The sequence below is a fragment of the Palaemon carinicauda genome, unplaced genomic scaffold (genome assembly GCF_036898095.1).
Source record: "Palaemon carinicauda isolate YSFRI2023 unplaced genomic scaffold, ASM3689809v2 scaffold114, whole genome shotgun sequence".
Lineage (NCBI taxonomy): Eukaryota > Metazoa > Arthropoda > Malacostraca > Decapoda > Palaemonidae > Palaemon > Palaemon carinicauda.
The window spans coordinates 4,927-23,220 of NW_027168638.1; the positions used below are offsets into that span (position 1 = coordinate 4,927).

The 18,294-nt window shown below is 44.4% G+C and overlaps 1 protein-coding gene across 1 annotated transcript; it reads left to right on the plus strand.

Annotated features, from left to right (window-relative positions):
- Positions 1-336: 336 nt before the first annotated feature.
- LOC137635333 (zinc finger protein 665-like) lies at positions 337-18,141 on the plus strand. The gene is made up of 2 exons (XM_068367804.1): positions 337-2,108; positions 17,189-18,141. The coding sequence occupies exons 1-2, from the start codon at positions 712-714 to the stop codon at positions 17,778-17,780; spliced, it is 1,989 nt and encodes a 662-aa protein (XP_068223905.1). The 5' UTR covers positions 337-711; the 3' UTR covers positions 17,781-18,141.
- The last annotated feature ends 153 nt before the right edge of the window (positions 18,142-18,294 follow it).

The following is an 18,294-nucleotide window of genomic DNA, read 5'->3' on the forward strand; positions in this document are numbered from 1 at the left end:
CATAAGAGTAGAACCAAAGCAAAGGCAGAGGGAGAGATAAGGAAGAGTTTGTGGTAAATGTTCCTGTCTGTGCAAGATTACTATAAAGCCTTTTGCTGTTCATAATTCTGGAGGAAGGCTCAGAGTTGCATAGCAGTATTAGCTAGACAATTTTGATGGTGACTGGAGAGGAAGTACAGTAAAGGAAATAAGACAATGGATGAAATGTCTTTGTCTTTTTCAAGAGCAAGGGGAAAACTATTTAAAGAATGAAACCAATAATGTCACAGGAAATACTGTGGATGATAGAATCTACAGAGGATATGAGATTTTTAGATGCCTGAAATGTGTAACAAGAACAGATAGAACACAGATCAAAGTCTGTGATTTGTATGTTTAGGAAAAATGAAAAGTACATAACTTTATGAATTTATTTTATTTTTTAGAAAGCTCCATTAATTTTATTGAGTTTTCCTCTTCTCCAACTAATTGTAGTTTTCTTTTCTTCCAGACTTTTCATCTCAAAGGAAGGAATCATCCACCTCTTGCTGCTAAAGCTTGTAAGCTACTGAAGGTATACGCCAGAGACGTAAGACTGGAAAAGAAAGGGTCATGTTGGAAGATTTTGTTGTACAGTATGATGTCTGAGAATAGGAAGTTTAGTCTTAATTTCCTCTTTGAAGTCTATTGAAAATAATATTAAGGGGTGTTTCTTCTTATGATAGGGAGAGGATGATGAATTCTGAACCACCTTTTGAATTTTCAATGAAAAGTGAAATTGAAGATTTATTTTTACCTGCAGTCGATCCAGAAAATAATGATACGTCTGGCAGTGTTGCTCTCTTTAATGATGGCGCTCTTTTCTTGGATCCAAAAATGGAAGTCAAAGTAGAGCCAGAAATATTTGATTCCAGCGAAAGCAACTTGAAAAATTCCTACGAGTACGATGCATCAGTGAGTGAAAACGGTTCATTAAGTTGTAAAGAGAATGTCGATGATGAGGAAAGTGTAGACACTTACTTAGGGACAGCTGTGAAAGAGGATAAAGGAAAAGAAAAAGAAAGACTTTCATGTGTAATCAGTGGAAGAGAATTATTACAGAAAGATATTTTGAATCAAGAGGTGAATCAAATAAAGGAGAAGCAGATAAAAAAAAGGATCTTTGGTAATGTTAACTCCAATGCTCTAGCTAGAAAGCGATGCACATGCAGTGAATGTGGGAAAACGTTTTCTAATAAATATAATCTTGCAGTGCATTTAAGAAATCACACTGGAGAGAAGCCATACAAATGTAATGTCTGTTGCAAAGCATTTACTTGCAAACAATATCTCACTGACCATTTAAGAATTCACACGAGAGATAGGCCATATAAATGTAATGTCTGTAGCAAAACATTTAATACAAAATACTATCTCACTATACATTTAAGAATTCACACGGTAGAGAAGCCATACAAATGCGATGTCTGTAGCAAAACATTTGATACAAAATACTATCTCACTATACATTCAAGAAATCACACGGGAGAGAAGCCATACAAATGCAATGTCTGTTGCAAAACATTTACTTCCAAACAAAGTCTCACTAACCATTTAAGAATTCACACGGGAGAGAAGCCATATAAATGTAATGTGTGTAGCAAAACATTTAATATAAAAAAGAATCTCATTCCACATTTAAGAGTTCACACAGGAGAGAAGCCATACAAGTGTGATATTTGTAGCAAAACATTTATTACAAAACAGTGTCTCACTACACATTCAAGATTTCACACGGGAGAGAGGCCATACAAATGTAATGTCTGTAGCAAAACATTTAATACAAAATACTATCTCACTAGACATTTAAGAGTTCACACGGGAGAGAAGCCATACAAATGCAATGTCTGTAGCAAAACATTTAATACAAAATACTATCTCACTATACATTCAAGAAATCACACGGGAGAGAAGCCATACAAATGCAATATCTGTTGCAAAGCATTTACTTGCAAACAATATCTCACTGACCATTTAAGAATTCACACGGGAGAGAAACCATACAAGTGCGATGTCTGTAGCAAAACATTTATTAAAAAATCAAATCTCACTATACATATGAGAATTCACACGGGAGAGAAGCCATACAAATGTAATGTCTGTAGCAAATTCTTTATTTCAAAAATATATCTCACTAAACATAAGAAATCACATGAGAGATCTATTCCAATGTCATGAATGTGGCAAAAACATATAATTTAAAACAGAGACTCTATAAACATTTAAGAACTCACATGGAATAAAAACCATTCATGTGCACTGACTGTGGTAAAGCATTTTGCATTGAAGGTTTCCTCAAGAATCATCATAGAAGGAGGTGCTATAAAATCTGATATTGTGATCTGGAATAAAGGAGAAAAAACAGCAAAGATTATAGATGTGAGAGTTCTTACCCCTTCGCACGATTGCCCAGGCTGTTAGCTCTCAATGTCGACGAGGTGACATGATGCCTCCAAACAGCTCATGCGAAGCACAGAGTAACACCTCAGGTCAGGCACTACCCAGTTAGATTTTTAGACTTGCACCCACCTAACGGTGAGTCTCCACTGTAAATATCGTTAGGGTTTGTATGTAGTGCAGTAATAAATGACAAATTTGGAAAATATTTGCATTTTCCCTATGTATACAATCTTGGAGCTCAGTGACTTTCAGTTACAAGTGGTGGTGTGAGCAGAGTGGTTGGTCCAACTCTCGCTCTCCCTTCGCTAAGTAGCTAAAAGTTTTACAGCTAGTTCCAGCTGTTGCCAAAATGCATCTCCAGTGTAAAGAGATCCAGTTTTGTATAGTTAGGAAAAATAGAAATTATTTGCAAATTTGTCATATTAGCCTAATTATTACTATTAGAAGCGCCAAGGTGCGAAAGCAAATTGCCACTAGCCCAAGGGACCAAATAGTTGACAGTCTGGTGCAGTGAAGAAATAGAAATGTAAAGCATAAACTATATAAGAGAAAAATGAGATTATTTCAAGATAGATAACAATGTTGAATAAATAAGCCTTATAAAAACCAGGAAATGAAACATCGTTAACAGAAAAACATTTGTATCAAGTTTGAACTTGTAAATATCTACTGATTCAGTTGCAGGGGCAGTAGTTGATTGGCTTGGTCACAGCCTAAATAAAGCTTAGAGAATAATATACAGCATTAAGCCTTTTGAAAGAATGCTGGTGACATTGTCTCTTTTTGAAAGTAATACTGGATGATTCTACCTGCTTCTTGTACTGTAGTGAAGTTGTGAATGTTAGCGGGAAGGAAGATTTAAAAGCCAGTCTGCTCATATTGGAATATGAAGCCACGCAATTATTTACAAAGTACTATGGTATGGAGATAGCTTCATTTTGGTTGTTTGAATATAAGTATAGTATTAAGGTAGAAAAGTATCATTATTTTTTAAGATTTATGTGATTTTCTTGATGTGATCTCTTTTGTGGTCTTAGTGACTAGTTTAGGTTTTATAATTTTCCATTGGATTGTCCTTGAGAGGAGAATCTTCATTAAAATATCTAACTATTTGGTTTCTCTTTCATTTCCACAAATGCTCTTCTCAAACATTTCAATCTGCATTGGTCTCTCTGGAGAGAGAGTTTCTCGTTAAATGATTTTACAGCATTCTTAGTACAGTACTGTATTCAGGTTTCACAAGAATGAAGTTAAGATTTAAAGATATTTTGCTGAGTAATATTCCAAGTCCCAGGGCTGGGTCTTGTGGGTAAAATCCATAACCCAATTTATTTAAGAATAAATTCTACAGGTTTCAGTATTAATGTGAGTTTACAAAATTGAATATTTGATGTTGTTAATTATCCCTTTTACCCCCAAAGGATGTACTGGTACGTTTCACAAAAGCCATCCCTTTACCCCCATGGACGTACCGGTACGTCCTTGCAAAAAAATGCTATAAAAAGTTTTTCATATTTTTTGATAATTTTTTGAGAAAATTCAGGCATTTTCCAAGAGAATGAGACCAACCTGACCTCTATGACAAAAATTAAGGCTGTTAGAGCAATTTAAAGAAAATATACTGCAAAATGTGCTGGGAAAAAAATAACCCCCTGGGGGTTAAGGGTTGGAAATTTCCAAATATCCCGGGGGTAAAAGGGTTAAGTATTATGAATAGAACTTACTTGGCAGTTATATATACATAGCTAATAATCTCTATTTTGGCAGAATTTTTCTAAACGTGGCAACCGCCTTGTGGTGGTTGGATGGTAACACCCGTTAAAGGGTGGTAGGAGGAATCATTCCCGTTTTCTGTTTTTCAGTTCATCTCTGCCGGCCGGATTGACAACACTTTGGTCCGTCATTAAGAGTTTTTCTTCGCTTTACCTGCTCGGTGTACCAGTCTGCTTTTTGGTGAAGTACTCTGATTTGGGGTTTTGGCGATCGTGGTTTTTGTTATCTCTTTACCTTTTTGCTGTTTTTATTATGAGTGAAAAAAGTCATTACCGTGTCTGTACGAATGAGGAATGTAAGGTGAGACTACCGAAAATGGCGGTAGACCCTCACACCGTGTGTTTGAATTGTAGGGGTTTTGTTTGTGCCCTTAATAATAGGTGCGGGGAATGTAAAGTTTTGGATGAGAAAGATTGGTTGATTATGAAGCGCTATGTGAGTAAACTAGAGCTCGATAGAGTTAGGCTAGGTCTATGTCTAAGTCTGTTAGTGGTAAGGAAGACGAACTTAGTGTAGATTTATCTTTTGAACCTATAATTGATTCCTCTTTGGAAGTTGATCCTTCCCTTGAGTTAGTAACTCCTGCACCTCCTTCAGGATCCGTATCTACGGATGACCCTCGGTACGCTAGCCTGGCTGCCGAGTTGAAGGCCATTAAAGAACAACTGGAGGCCTTTAAAGGTAAGGAAAGTGAAAGTGCTTGTGTTAGTGCAGTGGAGGTGGCGACTGACCGAACCTGTCATTACCCTAGGCCTAGACCTCTACCAAGCTCCCAGGACCAAGGGAGAAGGTACTTCGATGACCGAAAGGGGGTGAGAGGTACGTACCCTCGGTCAGCCGTCGCCTCAGACAGTCCTGTTGTCGATTCCCAGTCTGCTCTTGACCGTCACGGGAAAGACGTGTCAGATGTGTTGCTCTCTTCTCCGAATTCGTCCAGACGTAAATGAAAGTTTGAAGCTTCAAGACCTACTAAGAGGAGATGGAACCGCGACGAACGGTCTCGTTCTTTCTCTCCCGGTTCTAGCAGTTATGAACCTTGTCCGTTGGAGGATGATTTCGACTCCGTGCCTGTGAAAAGGGCGAAGCCTAAGCCTACTGCCGAAGATCCTCCCCCTTCTACGAGTGTTATTCGTCAGCCCTCCCCTTTGGGGCCGCAAGACCCAGCTGATGTTGCTAAATCCTTTATGTCTGTCATGCAGGAACAACTTTTTACGTTAGTGCAAGCATTTAGCCTCCCCCACGCCCAGTCTGATAGACGTAAAGACGACTCGTTACCTATTAAGAAGTCTGCTTCTAAGAGAGAACGGAGTTCTTCTCCAAAGAAAACTTCTCCCTCTCTACGCCAGGATGAGGAATGTTTGCTTTCGCAAGGCGATACTTCTTCTCGATACCAGGACGATACGGTTTCTCGTTCTCGATACCGAGACGATACTTTATCGAACGATGCTGCTTCTCGTTCTCGATACCAGGATGATACCGCCTCCCGTTCAAGATACCAGCACGATACCTCCTCTCGTTCGCTTCGCCACGATGATACCTCCTCTTGTTCTCTACGCCAGGACGATACCTCCTCTCGTTCACGACGCCACGACGATACCGACCCTAGTTCTCGACGCCATGACGATACCGCCTCTCGTTCACGACGCCATGACGATACTGCCTCTCGTTCTCGACGCCAGGACGATACCGCCTCTCGCTCTCGACACCAGATCGACTCTGCCTCTCGTTCTCGGTGCCAGGGTGATACCAGCCTGCCTCTTCGGGACGATACTGCCTCTCGTTCCAAGGATTCTTCTAGCGCTGGACTCCAGGATGCAACCCGTCTTTTGCAGGACGATTCCTTTGATTTGCCCTTGTCGGGTTCTAAGGAACCTTCTTCTCGTTCGAAGGATATTGCAGATGTGTATCAGGACCTTGAGGATGTTTCTGATGACGATGATAATCCTGCCGACGCTGCGGGAGATTACAAAGTTCTCTCTCACTCCCTTCTTGAACTTTTTGGAGAGGAATTCCAACCTGCTGCCCCTCAATCTCCTCAGTCCCAATTTAACAGAAAGAAGGCCAAGAAACAGTCGGCCTTCATCAAGATGAAACTGTCTATTTCCGCAAAGAAGGCTCTTACAAAGATTGATGACTGGTTGAAGGAGCGGAGACAAGCAGTTAAGACTTCCTTCTCGTTTCCACCAGCTCGTCTTGCTTCAAAAGCGGGTATGTGGTATGCAACTGGGGAACCTTTGGGTCTGGGAGTGCCTTCCTCCTCCAAGGGTGACTTCTCTGGCTTAGTGGACTCTGCTAGAAGGCATGCTCTCAACTCAGCCAAGGTCATGTGGTCGATGTCGGAGCTGGATCATCTCGTCAAAGGTATTTTTAGAGCCTTTGAGGTTTTTAGTTTTCTAGACTGGTTGCTTGGGACTCTGGCAAGGAAAACTGACCAGATGGAAGGATCTAGGGACCTTACCAGTATTATGTCCTGTATGGACAAGGCCCTTAGAGATGGGGTGAATGAGTTGGCTGTGCTGTTCTCAGCTGGGATCCTAAAGAAGAGAGCCCTGCTTTGCTCTTTTGCTTCTAGTTCTGTTACCACTGCACAAAAGTCTGAGCTTCTTTACGCCCCCCTCTCTCAACATCTTTTTCCCCGAGTCCCTGGTTAATGACATTACGCTTTCTCTGGCCCAAAAAGCCACCCAAGACCTTTTATCTCGTTCTGCTCGTAAGCCCTTGGCAGCCCCTCCTTCTTCTTCGAAACGGGAGGAAAGGAGATTCCAGCAGCCCTTTTGGGGGTAGGACTACTTCAAGACCAGATTTTAGAGGGAGAAGGCAAGAATCAGGACCAAGATCTACCAGGGGTTCTTTCAGACCTCGCTCCAGAAAATGAAGTTCGTCTCCTCCAGACAGTAGGCGCAAGACTGTCAGGTTTTTGGCGGTCTTGGAAGAGGAGAGGGGCGGTCACCTGGTCCCTCTCAGTCATCAAGGAAGGATACAAGATCCCCTTTCTGAAAAAACCTCCTCTCGCAGATGCTCCGCTGGCCTTAGTAGCCCGGTACTCAGATACGGGGAAACAGAAGGCCCTAATAGACCTTGTCGACCAAATGCTAGACAAGGGAGCGATAGAACCGGTTCGGGATCTATCCTCCCCAGGCTTTTACAATCGCCTGTTTCTGGTCCCCAAGAACTCGGGCAGATGGAGACCCGTCCTGGATGTCAGCTCTCTCAACGTCTTTGTGGAGAAGACAAAGTTCTCCATGGAGACGACTCAGTCGGTGCTGGCGTCAGTACGTCCAGGGGACTGGATGGTGTCCCTCGACTTGCAGGACGCGTATTTCCATGTCCCCATCCATCCGACTTCAAGGAAGTACCTGAGATTTGTAATGCAGGGCAAGTGCTTCCAATTCAGAGCTCTTTGCTTCGGTCTCAGCACGGCTCCTCAAGTCTTCACCAGGATAATGGCGAATGTGTCAGGCTGGCTGCATCAGGAGGGGATAAGGATATCCTTCTATCTGGACAATTGGCTGATTCGTTCACGATCGAGGGAGAAATGTCTGGAGGATTTACGGAAGACTTTTATGATGGCTCAAGATCTAGGCCTGGTCATCAACAGGGAGAAGTCTCAGATCAGTCGAATCAGACTATTCTCTATTTGGGGATAGTTCTGAATTCAGTTCTTTTTCGGGCTTCTCCCTCTCAGGAAAGACAGACCAAGTGTCTCGTAAAAGTCAGAACTTTCCTGGACAAGAAGAGGGGCTCAGCGAAGGAGTGGATGAGTTTGCTGGGGACTCTATCCTCCCTCGAACAGTTTGTCTCTCTGGGGAGACTCCACCTAAGGCCTCTTCAGCACTTTCTTTCGAAGATGTGGAACAGAAAGACGCAGGAAGACTCCTTTACCTTCCCCATTCCAACAGAAGTCAAGAATCTTCTGAAGTGGTGGCTGGACCCAACCTTGTTAGGGGAAGGGATCTCCTTACACAAGAAGAACCCAGACCTAGTGTTGTTTTCAGACGCATCAGAGTCAGGCTGGGGGGCAACACTAGGAAGCAAGGAGGTCTCAGGCTATTGGGAAGGAATTCAGCTGGGATGGCACATCAACAACAAGGAGCTGATGGCCATTTTTCTGGGGCTAAAGGCCTTCAAAGACTTGGTGTCTGGGAAGATTGTGGAGGTCAACTCAGACAACACCACAGCTCTTGCTTACATCACGAAGCAAGGAGGGACTCACTCTCTGTCTCTGTTCGAGACAGCAAGAGAGCTCCTTCTTTGGGCGAAGGAGAACAGGATAAGCCTGCTGACGAGGTTTGTTCAGGGACAGAAGAATGTGAGGGCGGACATGCTCAGCAGGAAAGGGCAGGTCCTTCCCTCAGAATGGACCCTCAACCAACAGGTCTGTCAGAGTCTCTGGAGGCTGTGGGGGAGACCCCTCAACGATCTTTTCGCCTCCAACTTATCCAAGAGGATCCCCATCTATTGCTCCCTAGTTCCGGACAAGGAGGCAATAGCAGTAGACGCCTTTTTGATGGATTGGACGGGGAGGGACACTTATGCTTTTCCCCCGTTCAAGATCATCAATCTGGTAGTCAGGAAATTCGCTCTCCTCGTTTCTGGACGAATGATCCTGATAGCTCCGTTCTGGCCGATGAGGGAATGGTTCACGGAGGTGGTGGACTTGTTGATGGACTTTCCAAGAAGCCTCCCTGCAAGTCCAAATCTGCTCAGACAACCCCACTTCGAGAGATATCATCAAAACCCCCTCGCTCTCAATCTGACTGCCTTCAGACTATCGAGAAGCTCGTCAGATCGAGAGGCTTTTCAGCGCAAGCTGCGAAAGCTATCGCCAGAGCGAGGAGGGTCTCTTCGCAGAGGGTCTACCAGTCCAAGTGGGAGACTTTTAGAGCTTGGTGTAGGAAGCACAAGATTTCCTCATCCACTACCTCTGTGAGCCAGATTGCGGATTTCTTGTACCTCAGGCAGGACGCTAAGCTGGCTGTGTCCACTATCAAGGGGTACAAAAGTATGCTCTCTTCTGTCTGTCGGCATAGAGGCTTGGACTTGTCTCGCGATAAGGACTTACATGACCTCTTGAAGTCTTTTGAGACGACCAAGCAGGCCCAGTTAAAGCCCCCTTCTTGGAACCTTGATGTGGTTCTTAAATTTCTGTGCACCAAGAGATTTGAGCCCATCTCACAGGCTCCCCTTAGGGAGGTTACCAAGAAAACCCTCTTTCTTTTGGCCTTAGCAACAGCTAAAAGAGTCAGTGAAGTCCATGCAATTGAAAAACAGGTAGGCTTCAATCTGAATGGGGCAGTTTGTGCCTTAAGATTAGACTTTCTCACTAAGAACAAGAACCCTTCTAAGCCCTGGCCAAGGACCTTTGAGGTTCCTAACTTGACCAACCTATTGGGTCAAGAGCAAGAGAGGCTCCTCTGTCCAGTTCGAGCCCTCAAGACTTACTTGTCTCGCACGAAAAATGTGAGAGGCTCTTCTAGCTCCCTGTGGTGTTCTGTGAAAGATCCTCAGAAGCCCCTTTCCAAGAACGCTTTGTCTTTTTTCCTGAGGGAAGTTATAAGAGAAGCGCATCTCTTGTGTGAGGAGGAACACTTTGGACTTTTAAAAGTGCAAGCTCACGAAGTGAGAGCCATTGCGACCTCGCTTGCTTACCGCAAGAACATGTCACTCCGTCAAATTATGGATGCCACATTCTGGAGGAGCAACTCTGTGTTCGCATCTCATTACCTCAGAGAGGTGAGAGTGGATTATGAGAAATGCTATACCTTGGGCCCATACGTAGCTACGGCTTCTGTATTAGGCAAAGGAGTTACTACCTCCCCTCAACCTTAGTTTTGTATACTTGTACGTAGGTTGGTGTTTTTATTGGTTGTCTGAGGACTTCGACTTGTGTACAGTCACCTCAGTCTAGTTAGATAATTTTTATCTACTTTGCAAAAGTTAGGTGGTTGGTTTGGTAAGGTTGCAGTTTTTATTTTGGGCAATAGGTAGTCCTGAAGTCTAGTCAGATTGTTGGTCTCACCCCGTTGACAGACTCGATTGAGTGTTTTCAGCACTGCAGGTCACATCCTGGCTGACACTCCTAAGGGAAAGCGACTCAAGAGGCAGGAACCTTTGAAGTCAGCTACCTTAGCAGGTAAGGAATCAAGGTGTTTATTTATCCTACAGCTTTTTTGGTTGTTTCCCCAACGATGTTTACTGTCTATCACCCTCCTCCAAGTGTGTTAATCAGCTATGTATATATAACTGCCAGGTAAGTTCTATTCATAAAAAGGGAGTTTTTATGATAAAAAAAAGTTTTATGAATACTTACCTGGCAGTTATATATACATTCGAAGGCCCACCCACCTCCCCTCAGGAGACAGGTCGTGCATAGATGAACTGAAGAACAGAAAACGGGAATGATTCCTCCTACCACCCTTTAACGGGTGTTACCATCCAACCACCACAAGGCGGTTGCCACGTTTAGAAAAATTCTGCCGAAATAGAGATAATTAGCTATGTATATATAACTGCCAGGTAAGTATTCATAAAACTTTGTTTTATCATAAAAACTCCTTTTTACAGTACTGTATATTGATTGTATTAGTGGTATAGATCAGTAATCATTTCCAGAGGCTGTCATGGTTTGTTTTTGGAAATGCAATTTGTTTGGACTCATAGCTCACCCTAATGTTAACTGTACCAAGTACAATCATTTGGGTCTAATTTCGTGCCAAGTTAGTTGTCAGTGTTTGAATATGAAAAATAGAAGATTGAAGGATTAAAAGCAAATTTTTTTTTTATGTAACTTTAAAGGAATATTTGTTCCGTCACTCTATACCTTCGCTGTTTATATTGATATTACTTTCGGCGAGGCTGGAAGATGAGCCATAAGACTTTTAGTGAGAGATAATTACCTAAACCGCCAGTTAGCGGGAAGGTTGTGGGTTGCCGGCTACCCTGTTCACTCACACACTGGGCTGAGCATCTACTTTGCTTTTGGCTTGGTGGAGAACGGACATTGCTGCTCTCCTGCTCCATTGCCTTTTTGACTTGCCATTGAGTGATAGCTTTGAATTATTCTTTGTATGTGCCGTAACTGGAATACGAACCTACTCTATTCAATAGGGGTATTACTTTCAGTGAAGTTGAAATGACGAGCCATTAAGATTTAATGAGGTTTAACTTGCCATTCCGCCAGTTAGCAGGCTGGGGGGGGGGGGTAGCTTGCTACCGCTCCCTCTCACACACCGGTGATTTAATTTACTTTGCTTCTGGCTCGGATGGTAAACGTTGTTGCTGCTTTTCATCCTCACCAAGTTATATTTTGAACTGCCATTAGTGCTTTTTGTTTATGCTTTCTCTTTAATAGTGTGTGTTTGTGTTGACTTGTGCGACCATGCATACTTGCCTTGGACTTGAAGGCTAACCCTGACGGACCTTCACGTCAGCCATGGGCACTAACTGCCACACCCTTTCTCCCACCTGCTGAGGTCAACGGTATGATTGTGGTAATAGTGCAATGAGCGTCGGGAGTGGTCTGCTTCCTAGTGGGAAAGATTTTGGCGAGGGCGGAAGAAGAAGTCAAAGCGGGATATTTCTCTTTCGAAGGTTCCTTTGTATGAAGGGAAAATAACAAGATCTCTTCTTCTGTCTACCGACCTTCCTCCGAAGCTCCTATTCGTTCGGGCTCTTCTGAGAGACCGTCGAGCAGTAATGTAGACTTTAATTTTTGCCAACCCTTGTGCTTAAGAGATGGTGGTGTTTCCCCTAGCGAAGTGGCCCCACCTCTCCCCCCCCCCCCCCCCCCGGGTAAGGCCTTGTCTATGGGTTCTGTGTTACAGGTGTGGTCGTCCTTGTGGCTCCCGGGTCCGCAATGCGAGTGTGCAGCCATCGTTGACTTCTGAGTTGGATCCTCTAATTCTTGTCGATGTTGTGGTGTCAGAGGCGTTTTCTGTGGCCGCTGTCGACGCCCCTGACCCTCTAGACTCTCCTGCTGTTGCTGACGACTATGTTCCCCCTGTTCTGTCCATCCTTCGAGGGGGAAACTAAGTCCATCGTCTGTGTCTCATATGAGTGGTTCTCCCGTCGGGTGAGTTCTCTCATAGAGACTCCTCTTCGGAGGATTGCTGATCAAGGTCAGCTTGCTGATCCCACGTTGCAGAGCTCTCCCTCTGCTTTGACTTAAAGGTTGCCCTTCACCATCATTGAAAAGGCTCTTCAGCCTTGTCTTCACAGCCGTCGCCCACAGAGGAGCTGCCGCTTCAGTGGTCTTCTGGCCCTCGACTTTCGCCCTTTCCTGGTCCTTCTCCTGACGACGTTGCGGCTAGTCCTCGGACTTAAGCCCTGGACTCTTCTGCGTATCATTCGCGATCGCCATTGGTGGATGTTCGCCTTTCCAAAGGGCACATACCTGTTCCAGTTCGACATTCCAGTCGACCTCCTGACCTGTTGTTACTGTTCCCATCTCCTGTACATCCTCGGATGTTCTACCTAAGTGTTCAGCGGAGCGCCAACTCTCTCCAGCTTGCCAGCTCCTTGCAGTGCACCTGTGCTCTCCAACAGCACGTTAGCGCCAGCCTGCACTCAAAACTCTTTCCTGAATGTCTTTCTCTCCACTGAGTCAGCGCTCTCCAGAACATTAACGTTCCCTTGACCGCTAGCCTTCTCCTTCTCATCCTCTGCCCCCTCCAATGATTCAGCGATCTCCCGATTGCCAACGCTCTCCAGCACAGCCCTGTCCTTCCAAAGAGTAGTGTTTGCCAGCTCGCCAGCACTCGCCAGTGCAACTCCACTCTCCAGCTCAAGCTCGTTAGCGCTTCCCTGAGCAACAGCACTCCCTGAGACATCGGTGCTCTCATGCGCAGCCTCGGTATCAGAATCGCCAACACACTCCCGCACGAAAGCGATCTCATGTACGTCACCCCACTCCCAAGCGCCACTGGTCCACTGCGCAACAGCCCTCTCCTGTGCCAAAACTCTCTTCAGCTCACCAGCTCCCTCTGGCTCATTGGCGCTCTCCAGCTTGCCAGTTTTCACCTGCATGCCAACGCTCTCATGCAAATTTACCGGTAACTGCACACCAGCATCCCTCTGTGTGGCGTCGTAATGCGCGTTCTCTGTAAACCGCACCAGCATCATCCTGCTCAGCGTTTTGCTGCACGCTATTGCTCTCCTGTGCGCTCTCTGGCCCACCAGCGCTCCCCAATGCGCTATCTTTCACTGTCCCACTTGCGCCATGGCCATGAGCAGGTTCTACAGGCTCTTATGTTTGAAGGAACATTGAGTAGACAGCTCACCATCGCATCATTCTCCTCCCTGCAAACGCATTACAGCGCGACCGCCATGGAAAGGTGGAGGGGTCTTCACAGAAGGGTTCAGGATCCCGAAGCTGCCTTCCTCGAAGGTGGATCCATCAACAGCAGAGACTCCTCTCAGGGAACTGTCGGTCCCTTACCCTTCAGGGCCTTCTGAGGATCTGTCTGACAGTGCGTCAGTTAGTCAGCAGCCCTGGTTCAGGGCTATGGTCAGAGCAGTGGTGCAAGCCTTCAAGCCTGCTCTGTCTGCCAGCTCTTCAGAGCATTTTACAGTTATAGCAGACCTACTGTAAGGAACCACAGCTTCTTCTCCCTGAAGAGGAAGAAGGTCTCAGATGTGGTTACTTCCCCTAGGGTAAAGCTGACTCCTATAAGGCTATCAAGGTCTGCTCGTGCATCTTCGACTGGACACTGTCCTACGTCACCTCTGCCGAGGGGGTAATGCCAGGGAGGGACTTCCTCTCTTCCACCTTCGGAGGAAGTTTCCCCTCGCACAGAGAGTTCTCCACCACTGATGGAAGTCAGGAGGGACATGACAATGCAGCTTTCTATGCTTGAGCCCTTCCTCCTTCCACGAAAGAAACTGAAGGACTCCAAGACTCTTCCTAAGTCCTCTTCAAGAACCTCCAAGTCTACAGATGCAGCCTGTCACTCGAGGGATGTGCGCGACCCACTCGGAGAAGAGCTCTCGGTGGTGGAAAAAGGAGACTTCGCTGCAAGTCCAAGTCCAACGTCGGAAGGAGAGCAGAAAGAGTCGGACGATGCACCTAGAAGCCCTCAGAGACCAGTGCATCCTTGCCTTGGACTCAGGGCGTGAAGGGTGCCAGGGCTGCGATCATCCTACAGCTCTTTGAGCTCTCCTCACAACGTTCCGGCTCTACCACCAAGCTTCCCCCACCTCCTGTCTGCAGCAGAGGAGCTATTCTGAGATCTTAGACGTGCCTCGTCCAACTCCTTTTCTTCCCTTACAGGCTACTTTGTGGCTTGATGTTTGGTTATGGACCTTGGAAATCCTGGTAAGAACTGAGGATTTCTCAAAGAAATATACCAGGGTTCTCACCATTACTCCCACCTTTACCAGGCTTCTGGGAGTCTCCTGCTTGAGGTAGACCCTTTGCTTCCTCGCCTGTTATGGCAACTAACCCCTTTAGTCCGCCAGAGACTGCAGACATTGGACTAGGGGAGCAGTTCTTGGGTAACCCGGCCAAAGCCAGTAGGCCAGAAATGGCTCCAGTAGCTACAGCCGAGGCAGTTCCCCTCTCTCCTCAGCAGCATTTAGTTCCACTCTCCAGGCCGGCAAACGACAGTGCTAAACATCAGTCAAGCCGGTGGTAGTGGCTCTCAACAGTTCCTGTACAGGTAGTGGCACTCTACAAGAAGGGGCAGAGGTACACTCAAAGGTACTCTTCGGGACAGTAGATGGTAGTGTCCCCCTCCAGGGCAGCAGACGGCAGTGTCCCCCTCCAGGGCAGCAGACGACAGTGCCCCCCTCCATGGCAGCAGACGGCAGTGTCCCCCTCCAGGGCAGCAGATGGCAGTGTCCCCCTCCAGGGCAGCAGATGGCAGTGTCCCCCTCCAGGCCAGCAGACTGCAGTGTCCCCCTCCAGGCCAGCAGACGGCAACAGGCTTGGACCTTTATCATGTCACAAGCTGGGTACTTTGTTTGAATACTTTGACCTTGACCAAAAACGCTCTTTCTTGGGGTTAATAGCTAAGAAATTTGCATCATAAACCTAATGGCACTGTATTTTGAAATAGGACTTTTATATTTTATATCTTATTTTTGGGTGTGTGGGTGTCCTAGGAAAAAAACCAGGTACTTGTGTTTTGTATTGAAATAGGGGTGGCCAATTAGTGTGAGGCTTTTTTTTCAAATAATTTTTCAGTCTTGTATTGTTTTTCAATTCATATTCCATGTCATAGCAATGAACTTTAGTTACTAATTGGTCTTGCCTTCGTTCATCTCCAGTACATGAGGACAGATGCCCACTTACAAGATGAGGAAGTCTTCAGGTGGACACCTCCCTCTCTCTGATCTGGCTGTTTTATCAAGGGAAACCAGTCGTCTTTCCTTGGCCCTCATCGCTCCCTCCTGGCCTCGGAAGGACTGGTTCCCAGACCTTTTTGAGGTCCTAGTGAACCCTCCTGTTAGATTGCTAGAGACACCAGATCTACTCAAACAGCCTCACTTTCATTGTCTTCATCAGGGGCTCCACATGCTTCATCTTCATACTTGGAGCCTGTCAGGAGGTTCTCAAGGTAAAAAGGCTTTTCATCTAGTTAGCCTAAGCCATATGATGCTCTACTTGTCGATTTTATCAAGTCAAATGGGCATTTTTTTTTTTTTTTTACGCTGGTGCCAGATGAAAGGTCATTCTTCATCCAGACCCTCTCAGCCTAAAATTGCAGAATTCCTGGTCCATCTTCACAGGGATAGAGGGTATCTGTTGTTCTTGAGAAGGCCCTGGACAACACAAAGGCAACCAGAAATAAAAAACTTATGTTAGTAATGTTAATTTGCCATAACAGTAGAACCAAAGCAAAGGCAGAGGGAGTGATATGGAAAGTTTGTGGTAAATGTTCCTGTCTGTGCAAGATTACTATAAATCTTTTTGCTGTTCATAATTCTGGAGGAAGGCTCAGAGGTGCATAGCAGTATTAGCTAGACAATTTTGATGGTGACTGGGGAGGAAGTACAGCAAAGGAAATAAGACTATGGATGAAACGTCTTTGTCTTTTTCAAGAGCAAGGGGAAAACTATTTAAAGAATTAAACCAATAATGTCACAGGAGATGCTGTGGATTATAGAATCTACAGAGGATATGAGATTTTTAGATGCCTGAAATGTGTAACAAGAACAGATAGAACACAGATCAAAGTCTGTGGTTTGTATGTTTAGGAAAAAGGAAAAGTACGTAACTTTATGAATTTATTTTGTTTTTTAGAAAACTTCATTAATTTTATTGAATTTTCCTCTTCTCCAACTGATTGTAGTTTTCTTTTCTTCCAGACTTTTCATCTCAAAGGAAGGAATCATCCACCTCTTGCTGCCAAAGCTTGTAAGCTACTGAAGGTATATGCCAGAGACGTAAGACTGGAAAAGAAATGGTCATGGAAGATTTTGTTGTACAGTATGATGTCTGAGAATAGGGAGTTTAGTCTTAATTTCCTCTTTGAAGTCTATTGAAAATAATATTAAGAGTTGTTTCATCTTGTGATAGGGAGAGGATGATGAATTCTGAACCACCTTTTGAATTTTCAATGAAAAGTGAAATTGAAGATCTATTTTCACCTGCAGTCGATCCAGAAAATAATGATTGGTCTGGCAGTGTTGCTCTCTTTAATGATGGCGCTCTTTACTTGGATCCAAAAATGGAAGTCAAAGTAGAGCCAGAAATATTTGATTCCAGCGAAAGCAACTTGAAAAATACCTACGAGTACGATGCATCAGTGAGTGAAAACGGTTCATTAAGTTGTAAAGAGAATGTCGATGATGAGGAAAGTGTAGACACTTACTTAGGGACAGCTGTGAAAGAGGATAAAGGAAAAGAAAAAGGAAGACTTTCATGTGTAATCAGTGGAAGAGAATTATTACAGAAAGATGTTTTGAATCAAGAGGTGAATCAAATAAAGGAGAAGCAGATAAAAAAAAGGATCTTTGGTAATGTTAACTCCAATGCTCTAGCTAGAAAGCGATGCACATGCAGTGAATGTGGGAAAACGTTTTCTAATGAATTTAATCTTACTGTGCATTTAAGAAATCACACGGGAGAGAAGCCATACAAATGCAATGTCTGTAGCAAAACATTTAATACAAAATCACATCTCACTATACATTTAAGAATTCACACGGGAGAGAGGCCATACAAGTGTGATGTCTGTAGCAAAACATTTATTACAAAACAGTGTCTCACTATACATTCAAGAATTCACACGGGAGAGAAGCCATACAAGTGCGATGTCTGTAGCAAAACATTTAATAGAAAATCACATCTCACTGTACATTTAAGAATTCACACGGGAGAGAAGCCATGCAAATGTAATGTCTGTAGGAAAACATTTTTTTCAAAACAAAGTCTCACTGTACATTTAAGAGTTCACACGGAAGAGAAGCCATACAAATGTAATGTCTGTAGCAAAACATTTACCCAGAAACACAATCTCACTGTACATTCAAGACTTCACTCGGGAGAGAAGCCATACAAGTGCAATATCTGTAGCAAATTCTTTACTTCGAAAAAATATCTCACTCAACATAAGAAATCACATGAGAGATCTATTCCAATGTCATGAATGTGGCAAAACATATAATTTAAAACAGAGACTCTATAAACATTTAAGAACTCACATGGAAGAAAAACCATTCATGTGCACGGACTGTGGTAAAGCATTTTGCTCTGAAGGTTTCCTCAAGAATCATCATAGAAGGAGGTGCTATAAAATCTGATATTGTGATGTGGAATAAAGGAGAAAAAACAGCAGAAATTATAGATGTGACAGTTCTTACCCCTTCGCACGATTGCCCAGGCCGTTAGCTCTCAAAGTCGACGAGGTGACATGATGCCTCCAAACAGCTCATGCGAAGCACAGATTAACACCTCAGGTCAGGCACTAGCCAGTTAGTTTTTTGGACTTGCACCCACCTAACGGTGAGTCTCCACTGTAAATATGGTAAGGGTTTGTATGTAGTGCAGTAACAATTGACAAATTTGGAAGAAATTTGCATTTTCCCTATGTATACAATCCTGGAGCTCTTAACACATACTGGTCCCGCCATCACCTTCCCCCAGGAAGTTCTGCCGCAAAT